This window comes from Oncorhynchus keta, chromosome 9, assembly GCF_023373465.1.
Source record: "Oncorhynchus keta strain PuntledgeMale-10-30-2019 chromosome 9, Oket_V2, whole genome shotgun sequence".
NCBI lineage: Eukaryota > Metazoa > Chordata > Actinopteri > Salmoniformes > Salmonidae > Oncorhynchus > Oncorhynchus keta.
Genome location: NC_068429.1, coordinates 16,013,384 through 16,033,166, shown reverse-complemented (window position 1 = coordinate 16,033,166; position 19,783 = coordinate 16,013,384). Strand labels below are relative to the sequence as shown.

At 45.3% G+C, this 19,783-nt stretch overlaps 1 protein-coding gene and 1 long non-coding RNA gene across 53 annotated transcripts in view; both read right to left on the bottom strand.

Moving 5' to 3' along the window:
- eeig1b (estrogen-induced osteoclastogenesis regulator 1b) overlaps positions 1-19,783 on the bottom strand; it is a 75,011-nt gene that overhangs the window by 34,193 nt on the left and 21,035 nt on the right. For 48 of the 50 annotated variants that reach the window (XM_052525313.1, XM_052525330.1, XM_052525334.1 and 45 more), the window contains exon 3: positions 7,866-7,889. The exons of 1 other annotated variant lie outside the window; for it this stretch is intronic. In XM_052525313.1, coding sequence (XP_052381273.1) covers positions 7,866-7,889 — 24 coding nt within the window. Of the gene's footprint in view, positions 1-7,865; positions 7,890-9,481; positions 9,506-19,783 lie in introns of all 50 variants that reach the window. One more of the 50 variants, XM_035775593.2, reaches the window with a different exon arrangement.
- Positions 14,447-17,774, bottom strand: LOC118387345 (uncharacterized). 3 transcript variants are annotated; one of them, XR_004826400.2, is made up of 3 exons: positions 17,332-17,774; positions 16,691-16,782; positions 14,447-16,534 (listed from the first exon to the last, which is right to left on the bottom strand). It is a non-coding gene; the product is annotated as an uncharacterized LOC118387345 (long non-coding RNA). The 3 variants fall into 3 exon arrangements; XR_004826399.1 differs by lacking the exon at positions 17,332-17,774 and having other exon boundaries at positions 16,691-17,291; XR_004826401.1 differs by lacking the exon at positions 17,332-17,774 and having other exon boundaries at positions 14,447-16,520; positions 16,691-17,291.

The window sequence follows — 19,783 nt, the reverse complement described above, 5'->3', positions numbered from 1 at the left end:
AGTTATAGTAAATTATTCATCGTTTCAAGTTCCATGTTTAGACTTTTATCATCCCTATTATTTATTCTGTTTCTACTATTGACTGTTACCATTTTATTGTTGTTATTGTTTGTATTTTTTTTGTATTATGATTTACTACCATTTTATATTATTATTCATTATTTTATTACAATGTATATTGTATACATTGTTGCTTTGGCAATATTGACACAATGTTTTTCATGACAATAAAGCAGCTTGAATTAGAATTTGCGAGAGGGGAGAGGGGGGGGGGGAGAGGGAGAGAGAGAGAGGGAGAAGAGAGAGAGGGGGAGGAGGGAGAGCGAGAGAGGGAGGGGAGAGGGAGAGAGGAGAAGAAAGAGAGAGAGAGAGAAGGGAGGGAGGGAGAGAGAGAGGGGAGGAGAGAGAGAGAGGGAGAAGAGAGAGAGAGAGAGAGAGAGAGGGAGAAGAGAGAGAGAGAGAGGGGAGGAGAGAGATAGAGAGAGAGAGAGCAGGGGAGGGAGAGAGAGAGAGAGAGAGAGGGGGGGAGGGGGAGGGGAGGGGGGGGGAGGGGAGGGAGAGAGAGTGAGAGAGACAGAAAGAGAGAGGGAGAGAGAGAAAGAGAGAGATAGACAGAGTACAGTAAGAGAGTGGTTATATACTCTGAAGACACATATGCATGCAAACACCTGGAAAATGGTCATTTACCCCACTGTTTGTTTCATTGTTTTAAGATGAGGTCACTGGAATTAGTGTTGTGAAAATGCATGCAAACCCACGAACATATACACACATACACTGAGTCACAAGTTTACATTGCCTCTCATTAACAATGCTGAGGAGTTCCTTCAACGGTAACCAGAGCCAGATGAAAACATGACAAAAACCGAACGGGCAGATTCATGTTCTCACACATCACCCAAACATCTGCTAAACACCCAGCCAACCTTTAGCTGGGGTGTATTCAATGAGGTGAATGTTGTGTATTATGTGTAATGTTGAGCCCTTCTGAAAAGAGCCCTGGAATCATTCCAAGAGATAGGGTTGTCACTAGTTACTGGTTACCACAGCCACAAATGGCTAAACCCTGCCTATTTCAACAATTTATTTTCTTAAAATCTGATTTTAAACCTAACCCTAACCTTAACCACACTCTTAACCTTATGACTATCGCTAACCGTAATTTTCCCCCCAATATAGGCCATTTTGACTTTGTGGCTGTGGTAACTAGTGACAACCAAGCGATAGAGGAAGAAGGGAAAGGAAGAGACCTACTATCCTCAAACGTGATTGGAAGAGAACCATGTGGGGGCGTGAATGAATAATTCAAAGGCTTTCTGTCCATGTTGAAAAACAGGAAAGGTAACAGGAACACAACACATGGTAGTACTGTGGAACGATGACTCATGTATCTCTTTAGGCTTCTACATCCTTCTGTTCACACAGAACAAAATGAGTGGTGGATGGAGAGAGAGAAAGACTGAAAAGTAGAGGAGCATGACCTGCTTCTTTCCCGTGCTCCTTTGACCCTCATCATTTTCTGACAGTTCATAGTTCTTCAATTTAACAGACCCTCTAATCCACAGCGACTTACAGGAGCAATTAGGGCTAAGTGCCTTGCTCAAGGGCACATTGACAGATTGTTCACCTTGTGGGCTCAGGGTTTCGAACCAATTACCTTTTGGTTATGAGCCCAACGCTCTTAACCACTTAAGCACTTTTCCAGGAACCACTTCAGTTCCAGTTCCAATCTCTACTCCAACTCTCATTTGATAGTTATTGTTGGGATCATCTAAACGACTCGGACTCTGTGTTCATATACACAGGGAACGGAGAGCACGCGCCTTGACACGAACACCATGCAGACATGCTAGCTATGTAGCTTGAATAAGTGCTAAAGCATGCTAGATAAACACTGCCAGCCACGCTCACTGATAGTCACTACTGACAGCACGGTTATAATGCACTCCTAATCCTGACCTGACCATACCATAAAATACCAGGTATCACACACACACACACACATGCATGTACGCACGTGCGCATGCACACACACACACACCTGCCAAAAGAATGTGTCAGTTTGTCCAATAAAAGCAGGAAGTGAATGTGTGTGTCTGTCAGAAAGAAAAAGAGAGAGACAGTGAGAGAGAGACAGTGAGGGAGAGACAGTGAGGGAGAGAGTGAGGGAGAGACAGTGAGAGAGAGACAGTGAGGGAGAGACAGTGAGAGAGAGACAGTGAGGGAGAGACAGTGAGGGAGAGGCATTGAGGGAGAGACAGTGAGGGAGAGACAGTGAGAGAGAGACAATGAGGGAGAGACAGTGAGGGAGAGAGTGAGGGAGAGACAGTGAGAGAGAGACAGTGAGGGAGAGACAGTGAGAGAGAGACAGTGAGGGAGAGACAGTGAGAGAGAGACAATGAGGGAGAGACAGTGAGGGAGAGACAGTGAGGGAGAGACAGTGAGGGAGAGACAGTGAGGGAGAGACAGTGAGGGAGAGACAGTGAGGGAGAGACAGTGAGAGAGAGACAGTGAAGGAGAGACAGTGAGGGAGAGACAGTGAGAGAGAGACAGTGAGGGAGAGACAGTGAGAGAGAGACAGTGAGGAAGAGACAGTGAATGTGTAGGAAGTAGTCATTACTCCTCAAAATGTTTACAGTTCAACATGGCACAGGACTCTTCCTGAGAACTCGTTGGTAAAAGGCAGCCTTGGGACATGCCCCCCATCTCCCTATATTTCCCTATTGTATCCTATTTCTTCCATCTGTTCACAATAAAATACCCACTTTTTTTTCAACTTCACCAAAGTAAACATCTGGCCAGTAATAATGACTATGGCTTTTTCACCCTCTCCTTCTCCCTTCTCCTCATCCCTCCCCCCTTTCCTTTTGCTCAATTTACCCAACGTCCCCCCAAGGGGTTTGGCAGGATTAGAAGAATAGAGAATGGGACAGAGAGAGAGAGAGAGAGAGAGAGGGAGGTTTTGAACCATGAGTTTCTCTGGCACGAGCCTGTGTAGCTATCATGTCTGCTCAAAGTAGATATACTGTACTGTATTTTTGGCACTGAATTTTCTGAAGCACAGAATAGAAAAAAACTCCCATGTGAGACAGTGACCTAGATTTCCCAACAGCTAACAACACGCCTGAAAAGTGACAGCATAAAAATAACCGAAAAGGTGCCTACATTATAACCTAACCTGGTCTCAGATCTGTTTGTGCTGTCTTGCCAACTCCTAGGGTCAATTGGCAAGACAGCACAAACACATCTAGGACCAGGCTACCTATATCCAAATAGAAGATGATCGTCTACTGACAAGACACCAACTAAATTCTGGCATCAAACATTTATAAGTGTTCCAATTGGGAAGTTGTCATTTCTATTTAAATTTCTACTGGTTCTCTTGTTCCTGGTAGTGTCTTGTGGTGTCTACTGGTTCTCTTGTTCATAGTAGTGTCTACTGGTTCTCTTGTTCCTAGTAGTGTCTACTGGTTCTCTTGTTCCTGGTAGTGTCTTGTGGTGTCTACTGGTTCTCTTGTTCCTGGTAGTGTCTTATGGTGTCTACTGGTTCTCTTGTTGCTGGTAGTGTCTTATGGTGTCTACTGGTTCTCTTGTTCATAGTAGTGTCTACTGGTTCTCTTGTTCCTAGTAGTGTCTACTGGTTCTCTTGATCCTGGTAGTGTCTTGTGGTGTCTACTGGTTCTCTTGTTCCTGGTAGTGTCTTGTGGTGTCTAATGGTTATCTTGTTCCTGGTAGTATCTTGTGGTGTCTACTGGTTATCTTGATCCTGGTAGTGTCTTGTGGTGTCTACTGGTTCTCTTGTTCCTGGTAGTGTCTTGTGGTGTCTACTGGTTCTCTTGTTCCTGGTAGTGTCTTGTGGTGTCTACTGGTTCTCTTGTTCCTGGTAGTGTCTTGTGGTGTCTACTGGTTCTCTTGTTCCTTGTAGTGTCTTGTGTTGTCTTCTGGTTCTCTTGTTCCTGGTAGTGTCTTGTGGTGTCTACTGGTTATCTTGTTCCTGGTAGTGTCTTGTGGTGTCTACTGGTTCTCTTGTTCCTAGTAGTGTCTTGTGGTGTCTACTGGTTATCTTGTTCCTGGTAGTGTCTTGTGGTGTCTACTGGTTCTCTTGTTCCTAGTAGTGTCTTGTGGTGTCTACTGGTTCCAAGGTCGGTCAGCCAGACTGATTTGGTAATGGAAGCACATGACAGTTGCATAACAGGTTTGTGTATACTGTAACTCTAACCAGAGATGGTGATAGTATTACAGCAATGGGGCAACAGACTCAATCAGAACAGTCAGTCAGAGCTTCAGCCAGTCTGTCGATGGGTCCAAAATGGCTCGCTATAGAGTGCAGTGCACTACTTTTGACCAGGACCCATTGAGCTCAGGTCAAAAGGAGTGCACTGTGTAGGGAATAGGGTGACATTTTGGGACACAACTGTCACAAATACGCAACATAACTAGAGGAGAGAACAAGAAAGAGATCTAGAAGAGAGAGAACAAAGAGATAGACAGGATGGGATACAGGGAAAGAGAGCACAATGGGGATGGAGAGATATGGGGAAAAACCAAAAGAGGAGATAGCGAGACAAAAAGAAATGAGGAAGCACCCGGAGAGAAAGTATACCAGTCTAGAAGGTATACCAGTCTAGAATGTATACCAGTCTAGAAGGTATACCAGTCTAGAATGTATACCAGTCTAGAAGGTATACCAGTCTAGAAGGTATACCAGTTTAGAAGGTGTACCAGTCTAGAAGGTATACCAGTTTAGAAGGTATACCAGTCTATAAGGTATACCAGTCTAGAAGGTATACCAGTCTAGAAGGTATACCAGTCTAGAAGGCGTACCAGTCTAGAAGGTGTACCAGTCTAGAAGGTATACCAGTCTAGAAGGTGTACCAGTCTAGAAGGTGTACCAGTCTAGAAGGTATACCAGTCTAGAAGGCATGCCAGTCTAGAAGGTGTACCAGTCTAGAAGGTGTACCAGTCTAGAAGGTATACCAGTCTAGAAGGTATACCCGTCTAGAAGGTGTACCAGTCTAGAAGGTGTACCAGTCTAGAAGGTGTACCAGTCTAGAAAGTATACCAGTCTAGAAGGTATACCAGTCTAGAAGGTGTACCAGTCCAGAAGGTATATCAGTTTAGAAAGTATACCAGTCTATGCCAGTGTGCCCTGCAGCCCAATGCGGGCACTATAGGACATGGGTACATGACAATCTTAATCAAATAAACAACCAATCCCTCAGGTCATGCCAAAGCCTACCAGCAGTCTGTGACACGATTATCATGACCATGAGAAATTCAATCTGCACCCCTATTCCCATTTGATTTAAAGAAATGTGTGTGTGCGTGAGAGAGAGAGAGAGAGAGAGAGAGAGAGAGAGAGAGAGAGAGAGAGAGAGAGAGAGAGAGAGAGAGAGAGAGAGAGAGAGAGAGAGAGAGAGAGAGAGAGAGAGAGAGAGAGAGAGAGAGAGAGAGAGAGAGAGAGAGTTAGTGTGTGTGATTGTCCTTTGTGGTGTTGATGCATTTTCTTTCAAAGCCTCCCTGCCTCACTTCATTAACTTATGGTGATTGTTGAGCCACACACACACACACACACACACACACACACACACACACACACACACACACACACACACACACACACACACACACACACACACACACACACACACACACACACACACACACACACACACACACACACACACACACACACACAGGACAGTAGAGCAGAACCACCCAAGTGGCTGATTGATTACTTCATTAGAGGAGACACACTCCAATAGAGACAGACAGAAAGACAGGCAGGCAGGCAGGCAGGCAGGCAGACACAGAAAACCAGAAACACAGAGAGACCGACAGAGAAACACAGAGAGACAGACAGAGAAAAACAGAGACACAGAGAGACATACAGAGAAAAACAGAGACACTGTCACGTTCTGACCTTTATTTCCTTTGTTTTGTCTTTATTTAGTATGGTCAGGGCGTGAGTTGGGGTGGGCAGTCTACAGTGCCTTGCGAAAGTATTCGGCCCCCTTGAACTTTGCGACCTTTTGCCACATTTCAGGCTTCAAACATAAAGATATAAAACTGTATTTTTTTGTGAAGAATCAACAACAAGTGGGACACAATCATGAAGTGGAACGACATTTATTGGATATTTCAAACTTTTTTAACAAATCAAAAACTGAAAAATTGGGCGTGCAAAATTATTCAGCCCCCTTAAGTTAATACTTTGTAGCGCCACCTTTTGCTGCGATTACAGCTGTAAGTCGCTTGGGGTATGTCTCTATCAGTTTTGCACATCGAGAGACTGAACTTTTTTCCCATTCCTCCTTGCAAAACAGCTCGAGCTCAGTGAGGTTGGATGGAGAGCATTTGTGAACAGCAGTTTTCAGTTCTTTCCACAGATTCTCGATTGGATTCAGGTCTGGACTTTGACTTGGCCATTCTAACACCTGGATATGTTTATTTTTGAACCATTCCATTGTAGATTTTGCTTTATGTTTTGGATCATTGTCTTGTTGGAAGACAAATCTCCGTCCCAGTCTCAGGTCTTTTGCAGACTCCATCAGGTTTTCTTCCAGAATGGTCCTGTATTTGGCTCCATCCATCTTCCCATCAATTTTAACCATCTTCCTGTCCCTGCTGAAGAAAAGCAGGCCCAAACCATGATGCTGCCACCACCATGTTTGACAGTGGGGATGGTGTGTTCAGGGTGATGAGCTGTGTTGCTTTTACGCCAAACATAACGTTTTGCATTGTTGCCAAAAAGTTACATTTAGGTTTCATCTGACCAGAGCACCTTCTTCCACATGTTTGGTGTGTCTCCCAGGTGGCTTGTGGCAAACTTTAAACAACACTTTTTATGGATATCTTTAAGAAATGGCTTTCTTCTTGCCACTCTTCCATAAAGGCCAGATTTGTGCAATATACGACTGATTGTTGTCCTATGGACAGAGTCTCCCACCTCAGCTGTAGATCTCTGCAGTTCATCCAGAGTGATCATGGGCCTCTTGGCTGCATCTCTGATCAGTCTTCTCCTTGTATGAGCTGAAAGTTTAGAGGGACGGCCAGGTCTTGGTAGATTTGCAGTGGTCTGATACTCCTTCCATTTCAATATTATCGCTTGCACAGTGCTCCTTGGGATGTTTAAAGCTTGGGAAATGTTTTTGTATGCAAATCCGGCTTTAAACTTCTTCACAACAGTATCTCGGACCTGCCTGGTGTGTTCCTTGTTCTTCATGATGCTCTCTGCGCTTTTAACGGACCTCTGAGACTATCACAGTGCAGGTGCATTTATACGGAGACTTGATTACACACAGGTGGATTGTATTCATCATCATTAGTCATTTAGGTCAACATTGGATCATTCAGAGATCCTCACTGTACTTCTGGAGAGAGTTTGCTGCACTGAAAGTAAAGGGGCTGAATAATTTTGCACGCCCAATTTTTCAGTTTTTGATTTGTTAAAAAAGTTTGAAATATCCAATAAATGTCGTTCCACTTCATTATTGTGTCCCACTTGTTGTTGATTCTTCACAAAAAAATACAGTTTTATATCTTTATGTTTGAAGCCTGAAATGTGGCAAAAGGTCGCAAAGTTCAAGGGGGCCGAATACTTTCGCAAGGCACTGTATGTGTGTTTTTCTATGTTGGGGTTTTGAGTTCAGCCTAGTATGGTTTTCAATCAGAGGCAGGTGTCGTTAGTTGTCTCTGATTGCGAATTTTACTTAGGTAGCCTGGGTTTCACTTTTGAGTTGTGGGTGTTTGTTTTCCATGTGTGTGTTTTTTGCCACACGGTACTGTTTCGGTTTCGTTCGTTTCACGTTTATTGTTTTGTAGTGTTCAGTTTATGTCTTTAAATAAACGTTATGGACACTTACCACGCTGCGCATTGGTCCTCCTCTCTTTCTCCCGAGGACGACCGTTACAGAAACACCCACCAACAAAGGACCAAGCAGCGTGGTAACAGGCAGCAGCAGCAGCGGCAAAGAACACAGGACTCCTGGACATGGGAGGAGATTCTGGACAGCAAAGGACCCTGGGCACAGCCAGGGGAATATCGCCGCCCCAAAGCAGAGCTGGAGGCAGCGAAGGCAGAGAGGCACTGGTATGAGGAAGCAGCATGGCGGCGCGGCTGGAAGCCCGCGAGGCAGCCCCAAAAATGTATTTGGGGGGGCACTTACCGGAGAGAGAGAGGGACCGGGCAGGCACCGTGTTATGCGGTGGAGCACACAGTTTCCCCAGTGCTTGTGCATAGCCTGGTGCGGTACATTCCAGCTCCTCGTATCGGCCGGGCTAGAGTGGGCATCAAGCCAGGTGCCATGAAGCCGGCTCTACGCATCTGGTCTCCAGTGCATCTCCTTGGGCCGGCGTACATGGCACCAGCCTTATGCATGGTGTCCCCGGTTCGCCAGCACAGCCCAGTGCGGGCTATTCCACCTTGCTGCACTGGCATGGCTACGGGGAGCATTCAACCAGGTATGGTTGGGCAGGCTCGGTGCTCAAGAGCTCCAGTGCGCCTGCACGGTCCGGTCTACCCAGTGCCACCTCCACGCACCAGCCCTCCGCTGGCAGCCCCCCGCTCCAGGCTGTCTCTCCGTTTTCTCCCTACAGATGCTCCCGCCTGTCCAGCGTCGCCAGAGTCTCCCGTCTGTCCTGAGCCGCCAGAGTCTCCCGTCTGTCCTGAGCCGCCAGAGACTCCCGTCTGTCCTGAGCCGCCAGAGTCTCCCGTCTGTCCTGAGCCACCAGACTCTCCCGTCTGTCCTGAGCCGCCAGTCTGTCCTAGGCCGCCAGAGCCGCCAGTCAGCCAGGAGCCGCCAGTCTGTCCTGGGCCGCCAGAGCCGCCAGTCAACCAGGAGCCGCCAGTCAGCCAGGAGCCGCCAGAGCCGTCAGTCAGCCAGGAGCTGTCAGAGCCGTCAGTCAGCCAGGCGATGCCAGAGCCGCCCTTCACTCCGGAGCCTCCTGCCTGTCCGGCGCTGCCGCAGTCTCCCGCCTGTCCTGCGCTGCCGGAATCTCCCGTCCATTCGGGACCCCTTTCTAGGGTCCCCAGTCCGAGGTCGGCGGCGAGGGTCGCCGTGTTTAAGAGGCCACGGAGGCGGACAATGAGGTGGAGAAAAACTGTGGTGAAGTGGGGTCCATATCCCGCACCAGAGCCGTCACCGCGGACAGACGCCCAACCAGCCCTACCCTATAGGTTCAGGTTTTGCGGCCGGAGTCCGCACCTTTAGCGTGAGTTGGGGTGGGCAGTCTATGTGTGTTTTTCTATGTTGGGGTTTTGAGTTCAGCCTAGTATGGTTCTCAATCAGAGGCAGGTGTCGTTAGTTGTCTCTGATTGAGAATCATACTTAGGTAGCCTGGGATTCACTTTTGAGTGGTGGGTGTTTGTTTTCGGTGTGTGTGTTGTTGCCACACGGTACTGTTTCGGTTTTGTTCGTTTCACGTTTATTGTCTTGTAGTGTTCAGTTTATGTCTTTAAATAAACGTTATGGACACTTACCACGCTGCGCATTGGTCCTCCTCTCTTTCTCCCGAAGACGATTGTTACAGACACAGAGAGACAGACAAAGAAAAACAGAGACACAGAGAGACAGACAGAGAAAAACAGAGACACAGAGAGACAGACAGAGAGACAGATAAAGTAGAAACAAAGTGGGAATAAAAATACAATATAATACCAGGGTAAGTTCATTCTAAGCCTACCTACCCTATGTATTTGGGCCAGTTTCATCATGAGACCTACAGAACCAGTAATCTATTTATCATAGGGCCTGTGATATTGTATTTCATATCCTGAATTGAATTTGGAATTGACCCAGATCCTTGCTATTGACATATCTCCAGCTAGAGTAGAGAAGGAGGGATATGGAGAGGTTTACTTTAATCAAGGGCATTCTGATCAAGGGCAAGTTATGATAAAATATCAAAGTAAAATACAGGCAAGAAATAACAACACAGTCTTGTATGTTTAAAGAGACACCTTGACTGGGTGTTGATTCTAGTCTACGGTGTGCCCTGGGGGCATCTCGGTTGTCTGTGTTGTTCGAGCTCTCTCTGATAGGTGCATGACAACACTGAATATCAGGAAGAGCATTCTGGGAAAGTGGAGCATACCACACAGTTGTTGTTTTTTTACATTTGCAAAATTTTTGCTTTGTCATTATGCAGTATTGTGTGTAGATTGATGAGGGGGAGAATTATTTAATACATTATAGAATAAGGCTGTAACGTGGAAAAAGTCAAGGGGTCTGAATACGTTCCGAATGCACTGTATTTAGAATATATGTTTCTAAATATATGGCTCTGCCTGAGATGTATGGGATACAGGGACTTGCAGCATTCTCACTGTCATGTAATTCTCTTATAGTAGTAGTGCCATGTTCCTTCCCACACAGTCATGTAACTATAATCAGGAAAGGTTTTGTGTTATTACATACAGCCGGGAAGAACTTTTGGATTTCTGAGTGGTGGTAACACACCAGCATAGGTAACACACCAGCATTACCAGCATTGGTAATACACCAGCATTACCGGCATTATGACCAGGAATATGACTTTCTCGAAATCGGATCCATTTTTCCAAAACACATCTGGCGGAAAAACAAGTACTCGGAGTGGACTTTTAGTCCGACTCAGGAGGAGCGCACACCACCCACCGCTTCCGAGTATATTACTCGCTAATGTTCCGTCTCTGGATAATAAAGTTGACTAGCTCAGTGAGAGGATTTTCTTCCAGAGAGACATCAGGGATTGTAACATACTCTTGGCCAGACAAGGATGCATGCTCAGCCCCCTCCTGTACTCCATGTTCACCCACGACTGTATGACCATGCACGATTATAATTGAATCATCAACTTTGCAGACGACACAACAGTGTTGGTCCTGATTACCAACAACAACAAGACAGTCTACAGAGAAGAAGTGAGGGCCCTGGGAGTGTGATGCCAGGAAAATAACCTCTAACCCAATGTCAACAAAATTAAGGAACTGATCGTGGACTTCAGGAAACAGCAGAGGGAGCACCCTCCTATGCACATTGACGGGACCACAGTGGAGAAGGTAGAAAGCTTCAAGTTCCTTGGCGCACACATCACTGACAAACTGAAATGGTCCACCCCACACAGACAGTGTGGTGAAGAAGGCGCAACAGAACTACAGTCAAGTAGCTAGTCAAGTAACTACAGTCATGAAACTACAGTCATCTAACTACAGTCAAGTAACTACAGTCAAGTAACTAGTCAAGTAACTACAGTCATGTAACTACAGTCAAGTAACTACAGTCAAGTATCTACAGTAAAGTAACTACAGTCATGTAACTACAGCCATATAACTACAGTAAAGTAACTACAGTCATGTAACTACAGGATATAACTACAGTAAAGTAACTACTGTCATGTAACTGCAGTCAAGTATCCACAGTCATGTAACTACAGTCAAGTATCTACAGTCATGTAACCAAGTTGTCCAATAGTCAAGTTCCCTTTCCATACAGTCAAAGGAGATATGATCACCATGCACAGGGCTGACACACACACACACACACACACACACACACACACACACACACACACACACACACACACACACACACACACACACACACACACACACACACACATACACACACACACACACACACAATCTGATACAGCAGGAGTGTTATCTGAAAGGTTGGCTTGGCTCTGGCTTGCTCCCTACACTACCATGCATTACAGCTCTGACGACAGCACTAGCTGAGCCCTCCCTCCCTCCCTGTCTGTCTTTCTCTCTCTCTCTCTCTCTCTCTCTCTCTCTCTCTCTCTCACACACTCACGCACGCACGCACGCACGCACGCACGCACACACACACAGACACACACACACAGACACACACACACACACACACACACACACACACACACACACACACACACACACACACACACACACACACACACACACACACACACACACACACACACACACACACACACACACACACACACACACCACAATGACTCTGAGAAAGAGGGAAAATGTAACATATAGAAAGGTGAAATATAACTGGTATGTGGTAATTCTAATTCCCCTGATTTGAGTGGAGGTAATGCTTGAGAATAACAGTTAACAGGTTGTGCAGTTAGTGAAGTTTGTGGAATGGCACGATGGTCATGTTCAGACAGCTCTGGTAAATACAGATGTTATCAGTTACAGCTTAGCCCCCTGGATGATAAGGTATCTAAACACTGTGGATTCGTCCCAAATGGCACCTTTTTCCCTATATAGTACACTACTTTTGACCAGGGCCCATAGTGTACTATGTAGGGAATAGTGTGCCATTTTGGACCCATTCCATTACTGGAGGGATTCAGAAACTTAGCCTCAGGGAGAGGGAACACTATGCACTGGGCTATGAGTGTGTGTGTGTGTGTGTGTGTGTGTGTGTGTGTGTGTGTGTGTGTGTGTGTGTGTGTGTGTGTGTGTGTGTGTGTGTGTGTGTGTGTGTGTGTGTGTGTGTGTGTGTGTGTGTGTGTGTGTGTGTGTGTGTGTGTGTGTGTGTGTTGCCCGGAGGTAGTCAGGAACATGCAATCTTGAGTGGAACTAAAAGTTGTTCTTAAATTGTTATTCAACTCAATCTGAGAATAATCTTGTTTAAACTGCCATGGTAGGCTTGACTTACCTCTCTATATGATGGTTAGAACAATAAGCCTTGAAAACACACACGTACAATTGCACACACACATGCACAGGCACATACTTCACACAAGCACCTCTCAAGGGAATCCATCTCTCCAAATCATCAGCTTAGTCCGGAGGAATGTGTTAGGGTGCTCTGGGGGAATGGGGGACTGTGCAGGGTCAGGCTCAAGCATGTAGACCACACTCACTGAACTATGGTGAGGTGGATTTACTCTGTGTGTGTGTGTGTGTGTGTGTGTGTGTGTGTGTGTGTGTGTGTGTGTGTGTGTGTGTGTGTGTGTGTGTGTGTGTGTGTGTGTGTGTGTGTGTGTGTGTGTGTGTGTGTGTGTGTGTGTGTGTGTGTGTGTGTGTGTGTGTGGACGTGTTTAACCCACAAGAGGAGTAAACAAACAAACATTTGACCAAGTCGGGACATTTTGTTGGTCCCCACAAGGTCAAATGCTATTTCTAGGGGGTGTAGGGTTATGGTTAGAATTAGGGTTAGGGTTAGGAGCTAGGGTTAGTTTTAGGGTTAGAGTTAGGAGCTAGGTTTAGGTTTAAGGTTAGGTTTTGGGGTTAAGGTTAGGGTTAGGGTAAGGGTAATTGTTAAGGTACGGGTTAGAGATTGGGGTTAGGGAGAATAGGATTAGTTGTACAAGACTGTGTGTGTGTGTGTGTGTGTGTGTGTGTGTGTGTGTGTGTGTGTGTGTGTGTGTGTGTGTGTGTGTGTGTGTGTGTGTGTGTGTGTGTGTGTGTGTGTGTGTGTGTGTGTGTGTGTGTGTGTGTGGTCTGAGCACGTGTTAAAGTAAGCCATGTCTCATGTCTAATGCACAGGGGTGTATGTTTGATCAGTACCAAATGGTGCTTGGGTTCTGGGCGAATAAGGCCCAATAGTACAGTAGAATACAGTATATCACTGTCAACTCAATACAGCTGTCAACTGAATACACTGTCAACTCAATACAGCTGTCAACTGAATACACTGTCAACTCAATACAGCTGTTAACTGAATACACTGTCAACTCAATACAGCTGTTAACTGAATAAACTTTCAACTGAATACACTGTCAACTCAATACAGCTGTTAACTGAATACACTGTCAACTCAATACAGCTGTTAACTGAATACACTGTCAACTCAATACAGCTGTCAACTGAATACACTGTCAACTCAATACAGCTGTCAACTGAATACATTGTCAACTCAATACAGCTGTCAACTGAATACACTGTCAACTCAATACAGCTGTCAACTGAATACACTGTCAACTCAATACAGCTGTTAACTGAATACACTGTCAACTCAATACAGCTGTCAACTGAATACACTGTCAACTCAATACAGCTGTTAACTGAATACACGGTCAACTCAATACAGCTGTTAACTGAATACACTGTCAACTCAATACAGCTGTTAACTGAATAAACTTTCAACTGAATACACTGTCAACTCAATACAGCTGTTAACTGAATACACTGTCAACTCAATACAGCTGTCAACTGAATACACTGTCAACTCAATACAGCTGTCAACTGAATACATTGTCAACTCAATACAGCTGTCAACTGAATACACTGTCAACTCAATACAGCTGTCAACTCAATACACTGTCAACTCAATACAGCTGTTAACTGAATATACTGTCAACTGAATACACTGTCAACTCAATACAGCTGTTAACTGAATACACTGTCAACTGAATACAGCTGTTAACTGAATACACTGTCAACCAAAGCTATGCAGAATGTGAGCAGAGAGGGCAAAGACCCTTCCATCAAAGCTCTGTGTGCATTAAATTCCATGGGAATATTACGACACTTTTATTATGCACCCAGCATTAAGAGTGTAAAGGCATTTTCATTCCATTATATTATAATCATAATAAACTTTTAATTACAATCTCAAAGAGTTTATTATGTATTTCCTTTCTGTCTTCACTCTCATCTAATCACTTTACTTCAAATGAAGAGGGACTGTGTGATGTGTTCTTCCAAGCATGTTAATCTCCAACTTCACAAAAAGCATCCAGGATTTTCCCTGGCGGTAAGTATAGCCATGTTTTTCTGTCTCACGTGCTCTTGGCGCCCACGCTTCCCTCTGACCTCTATTTCTGGCGCAAACAAATCAATGGGGAGAAAGAGGGAGAGACAGCGCAGAAATTACAGGGTAATACCTAGTTAAATAAAGGTTATAATAAAATGTATACAAAAATACTGGGAGGAATGCAGAGTAAATAAAAGGTTAAAAAGAGGGGGTGACGAACAAGTCTCTAACCCCATAAATCTTGTTCCAGTGGAGCTATATGCTCCTGTGGTGAACTTGCACATGGTGTTCTAGGAGAATGAATTGTTAAAAGTGTTTAGGCCTACCCTTTACTCTGATTACATTTCAACGCAAGCCAATGTAGTGATTGAAAATATCTATTCCACCAGTGAATAGGGAGTTTTCAGTGTGGAAAAGCTCAAGAGTGTGGTTAGTTTCCAGAATTACTACATTTAAGTAAAAATGTAGAAGTATAAGGCTATGGAAAAACAGATGATATTTCAAAATATTGTTAAAGAGAAAGGTGTGCAACCCTAACTTGCTTACTTACAGTATTTATATCATTCAAATATTTAGATTATTTGGATTCAAAATTTAGATTTGGGAACCCTTCCCTAGTCTGTGAATGAATAAGCACATAGTAACACACACCCCTACGCCCCATTCATGTGTCTGTCACCCGATTCCTGTATCCTACACCCCATTCCTGTGTCCTATGTCCCATTCCTGTATCCTACGCCCCACGTTAAATGAGGTCCTCTTAAATCACACTTTCCCTAGTAGACGGACTGGACCAGGCAGAGAGGCAGGCCCAACATTACCGTCTTTAAATACAATATTCCTGCCGGAGCCTGCGTTGGTGGATTCCTTAGTAATGACAGAGGGAAGCCTCTGGTTTAAGGGAACATCGCTAGTGAAACTTGGAGCATCAGGCATCAGTCAAACTCTGTTTATGTGTGTGTACTGTATGCGTGTGTATATTTTTGTGTGTGTGTGTGCACGCACACGCATGAGTCAAGTGACAGCAGGTGACCTCTGGGTTGAGTCCATATATGACTCATCTAATTTGAGTCTATAATTTGACTTTCTATGTGTATAAATTTGTTTAACTATTTAGTAATGCATTAACTATCTGCACAGTCCTGAGTCTAACCTGACCTTTCCAACTCAAGTCCACTTGTAGCCAGTAATGTCCATGAAAACTGGCATTCCGAGCTGCCTGGAGGACAGATAAGCCCGGGGATGGGAATCGGAGCGTGCAGGTTCTAACTGACTGGGTACGGGGTCGGAGAGAGGTCCAGAACGGCGGAACAGAGTGCGGCTCTAAGTGTTTTAGTAAACATAAGATTGAAAAAGATCAGGAGACAGAGAGACATCTCAGAGCCACTGAAATGAAGAAATGGAAAGAGCAGGGGAGGAAAGAAGAGAACACAAAGGTTCAGAGTTGAAAGAAATGGTAATCCTACTTCTGGTTATAGTTACTTAGGAAGGCCTTTGTCTCCACATGAATATTGCAAACATAAATGGGGCAAACTCACGATAAACCACATAACAAACACACTGAATGTTTATGTAATCCATTTGTCAGTTGACAGATAGGAGGCAACCTTAATGTTGAGAACTAACATAGACAGTCTGTTCATTAACTCAACTCTGACCTGGGGGCATAAGGCAAGGGTGCCTAATGTCCCCATGTACACCTTGAAGAAGCCAGTCAGTCAGCTTGGGAAGTTGCAGAGGGGGAGGAGGCGCAAAATTCCCATTTCCCAGCAGGCCTGTTGTTTTAGGAGCTGTGTAAACTGCCCAGTCGGCACAGTCCATTTTCCTCTCCTCCAACTGTTAGAAAAGAGCTGTCATTTTGACTGTGTCAGTTTAACAATAACAATAATAATAAATTAAACTTTTATAAACTATTTTCATTACAATCTCAAAGCACTTTAAGCAACAACAAAAAAACATGCAAGTGTTTCAAACTAAAACAAATAGTTAATGGCCAATCATGGCACCTCACGGTCGCTGAAGCAGCGCTTCTCAGTAGTAGTCTCTGAAGTCAGACACCATGGGTAGAACTCCACCACTACCAATGTGTAGCATCCACCTGGGTGAAGAATCAAAAGCCGCAAAGGTGCCAGAAAAGCAAACTGCACATCAGTCCAGAATAGTCCGCCTTGAAGTTAACCACTGGAGAAAACTGTTCAAAACTTAAACTTCAGCATCTTCAACGAGCCTGCCATCTACAAACACCATCCCCTTACTGTGAATCAAAACATAGCTAGCTAGCTAGTTTTCTAGGACGTTAGCTAGCTGAAGTTCTTGATGACAGTGACACATGAGTTAGGCAAAACCAACTGACTTGCCAGCCATGCCATGCTGATACCTATTAGCTAACAAAAACAAAAATGCAATCAAAAGTAGTTAAAAATGATTCAATATTTACAAATTTACAGGAGCTCTAGTTTAGGCTGCTATTCTGGCATCATGGCAACGATGGAACCTCTATCGATGGCAACAAGCACTTAGACAACGCTTAACAAACGCTTTTTGTTACACAACACAAACATAGACAGGTATTCCTATCTAGAATATGACAGTGGTTCCTTCACTGAATTTCAAGTCATCCAGGAAAAATACCAAGTAAATGAAATACCTCAAGTAGCTTCAATGGGCTAACTGTAAAAAAGAGTGAAGTGCAGACAGAAAGTTGATAGCTTGGCACTTCGGAAGTAAATGGGAGTGTGTGTTTATGCAGTCAAGTGAAAAGAGTGGACAGGGGAGGGAGAACAGAGGAGGGAAGCGAGAGAGGGAGGCCGACCTGTAGAATTCTAAAAAAAACACACACTGCACATTACCACACACAGAGACTGGACATTCCCACTTGTATACAATACCACCTCACCAGTGACAATGGGACAGACTGGACACACAGTGGTGCTGGCAGACCACCTCACCAGTGACAACGGGACAGACTGGACACACAGTGGTGCTGGCTAACCACCTCACCAGTGCACCTTTGACCTTTGAAATGTGACTGAGTGAAACCAGCAGAGCTCAGACAAAAGCCCCATCCACTAAAAACTCATAACACCTACTCCTTAGCCCCTGCTCCATAGCCCCTACCCCATATCCCCTACTGCTTAGCCCCTACTCCATAGCCCCTACAGCTTAGCCCCTACTCCTTAGCCCCTACTGCTTAGCCCCTACTCATGTTCTCATGTTCTGAGCAAGGAACTTAAACGTTAGCTTTCTTTCATGGCACATATTGCACTTTTACTTTCTTCTCCAACACTTTGTTTTTGCATTATTTAAACCAAATTGAACATATTTCATTATTTATTTGCGCCTAAATTGATTTTATTGATGTATTATATTAAGTTAAAATAAGTGTTAATTCAGTATTGTTGTAATTGTCATTATTACATTGCAAAAAAAAATTGTCCGATTAATAGATATCTGCTTTTTTGGGTCATCCAATAATCGGTATCGGTATCGGGGTTGAAAAATCATAATCGATCGACCTCTAGTCCCTACCCCGTAGCCCCTACTCCTTACTCCCTACTCCTTAGCCCCTGCTGCTTAGTCCGTAAACGTAGCCCCTACCCCTTAGCCCCTACTCCTTAGCTCCTACTCCTTAGCCCCTACCCCTTAGCCCCTACTCCTTAGTCCCTACTCCTTAGCCCCTACTCCTTAGCCCCTACCCCTTAGCCCCTACTCCTTAGTCCCTACTCCTTAGCCCCTACTCCTTAGCCCCTACCCCTTAGCCCCTACCCCTTAGTCCCTACTCCTTAGCTCCTACTCCTTAACCCCTACCCCTTAGCCCCTACTCCTTAGCCCCTACCCCTTAGCCCCTACCCCTTAGTCCCTACTCCTTAGCTCCTACCCCTTAGCCCCTACCCCTTAGTCCCTACTCCTTAGCCCCTACTCCTTAGCCCCTACTCCTTAGCTCCTACCCCTTAGCCCCTACCCCTTAGTCCCTACTCCTTAGCTCCTACCCCTTAGCCCCTACCCCTTAGTCCCTACTCCTTAGCTCCTACTCCTTAGCCCCTACCCCTTAGCCCCTACTCCTTAGTCCCTACTCCTTAGCCCCTACTCCTTAGCCCCTACCCCTTAGCCCCTACTCCTTAGTCCCTACTCCTTAGCCCCTACTCCTTAGCCCCTACCCCTTAGCCCCTACCCCTTAGTCCCTACTCCTTAGCTCCTACTCCTTAACCCCTACCCCTTAGCCCCTACTCCTTAGCCCCTACCCCTTAATCCCTACTCCTTAGCTCCTACTCCTTAGCCCCTACCCCTTAGCCCCTACCCCTTAGTCCCTACTCCTTAGCTCCTACTCCTTAGCTCCTACTCCTTAGCCCCTACCCCTTAGTCCCTACTCCTTAGCCCCTACTCCTTAGTCCCTACTCCATAGGCCCTACTCCTTAGCTCCTACTCCTTAGCCCCTACTCTTTAGCCCTATACTCCTTAGCCCCTACTCCTTGGCCCCTACTCCATAGCAATCAAATTCCTTTCAGACATACTTGAAGTGCCTCGGGGGGAAGAGTCTGCTAGGGGTAGTTTCTGGACTCTGAGGAGGAATGAGGGCTGACGCAGAGCAGCTGGGCAACACCAGGGAACCTCCACTCCCTCACAACCTGAAAACTCCCAGACTAAACAACAGAGCAGACAGGGAGAAGCCCATGAAGCCCCAATGACTCAGCTAATATAGAGCTAAAGCAGGGAAAGGTAGGGAAGCACACAGCCACTCCTCACATTCTGAGAGAATAGATTCACAATTCAGTGGAGGCTGCTGAGGGGAGGACGGCTCATAATAATGTCTGGAACCGAGAAAATGGAAAAGCATCAAACACATGGAAACCATATTTGATACCGTTCCACTAATTCCACTCCAGCCATTGCCTGTCCTCCCCAATTAAGGTGCCACCAACCTCCTGTGATTCACAGGAGTGAGTGGAGCGAATCAAATGAGGTTGCCATAAGGTTGCTCTGAGATAAAAACTTGGTTTCTGTGATTAGTTTTCATGTGTGCCAAGAGTGTGCTGTGTGTGTCTGTGTGTCTTCCTTTCTCTCCACCCTCCACTCCCCGGGGCTTAATTTAACCTAGGGGG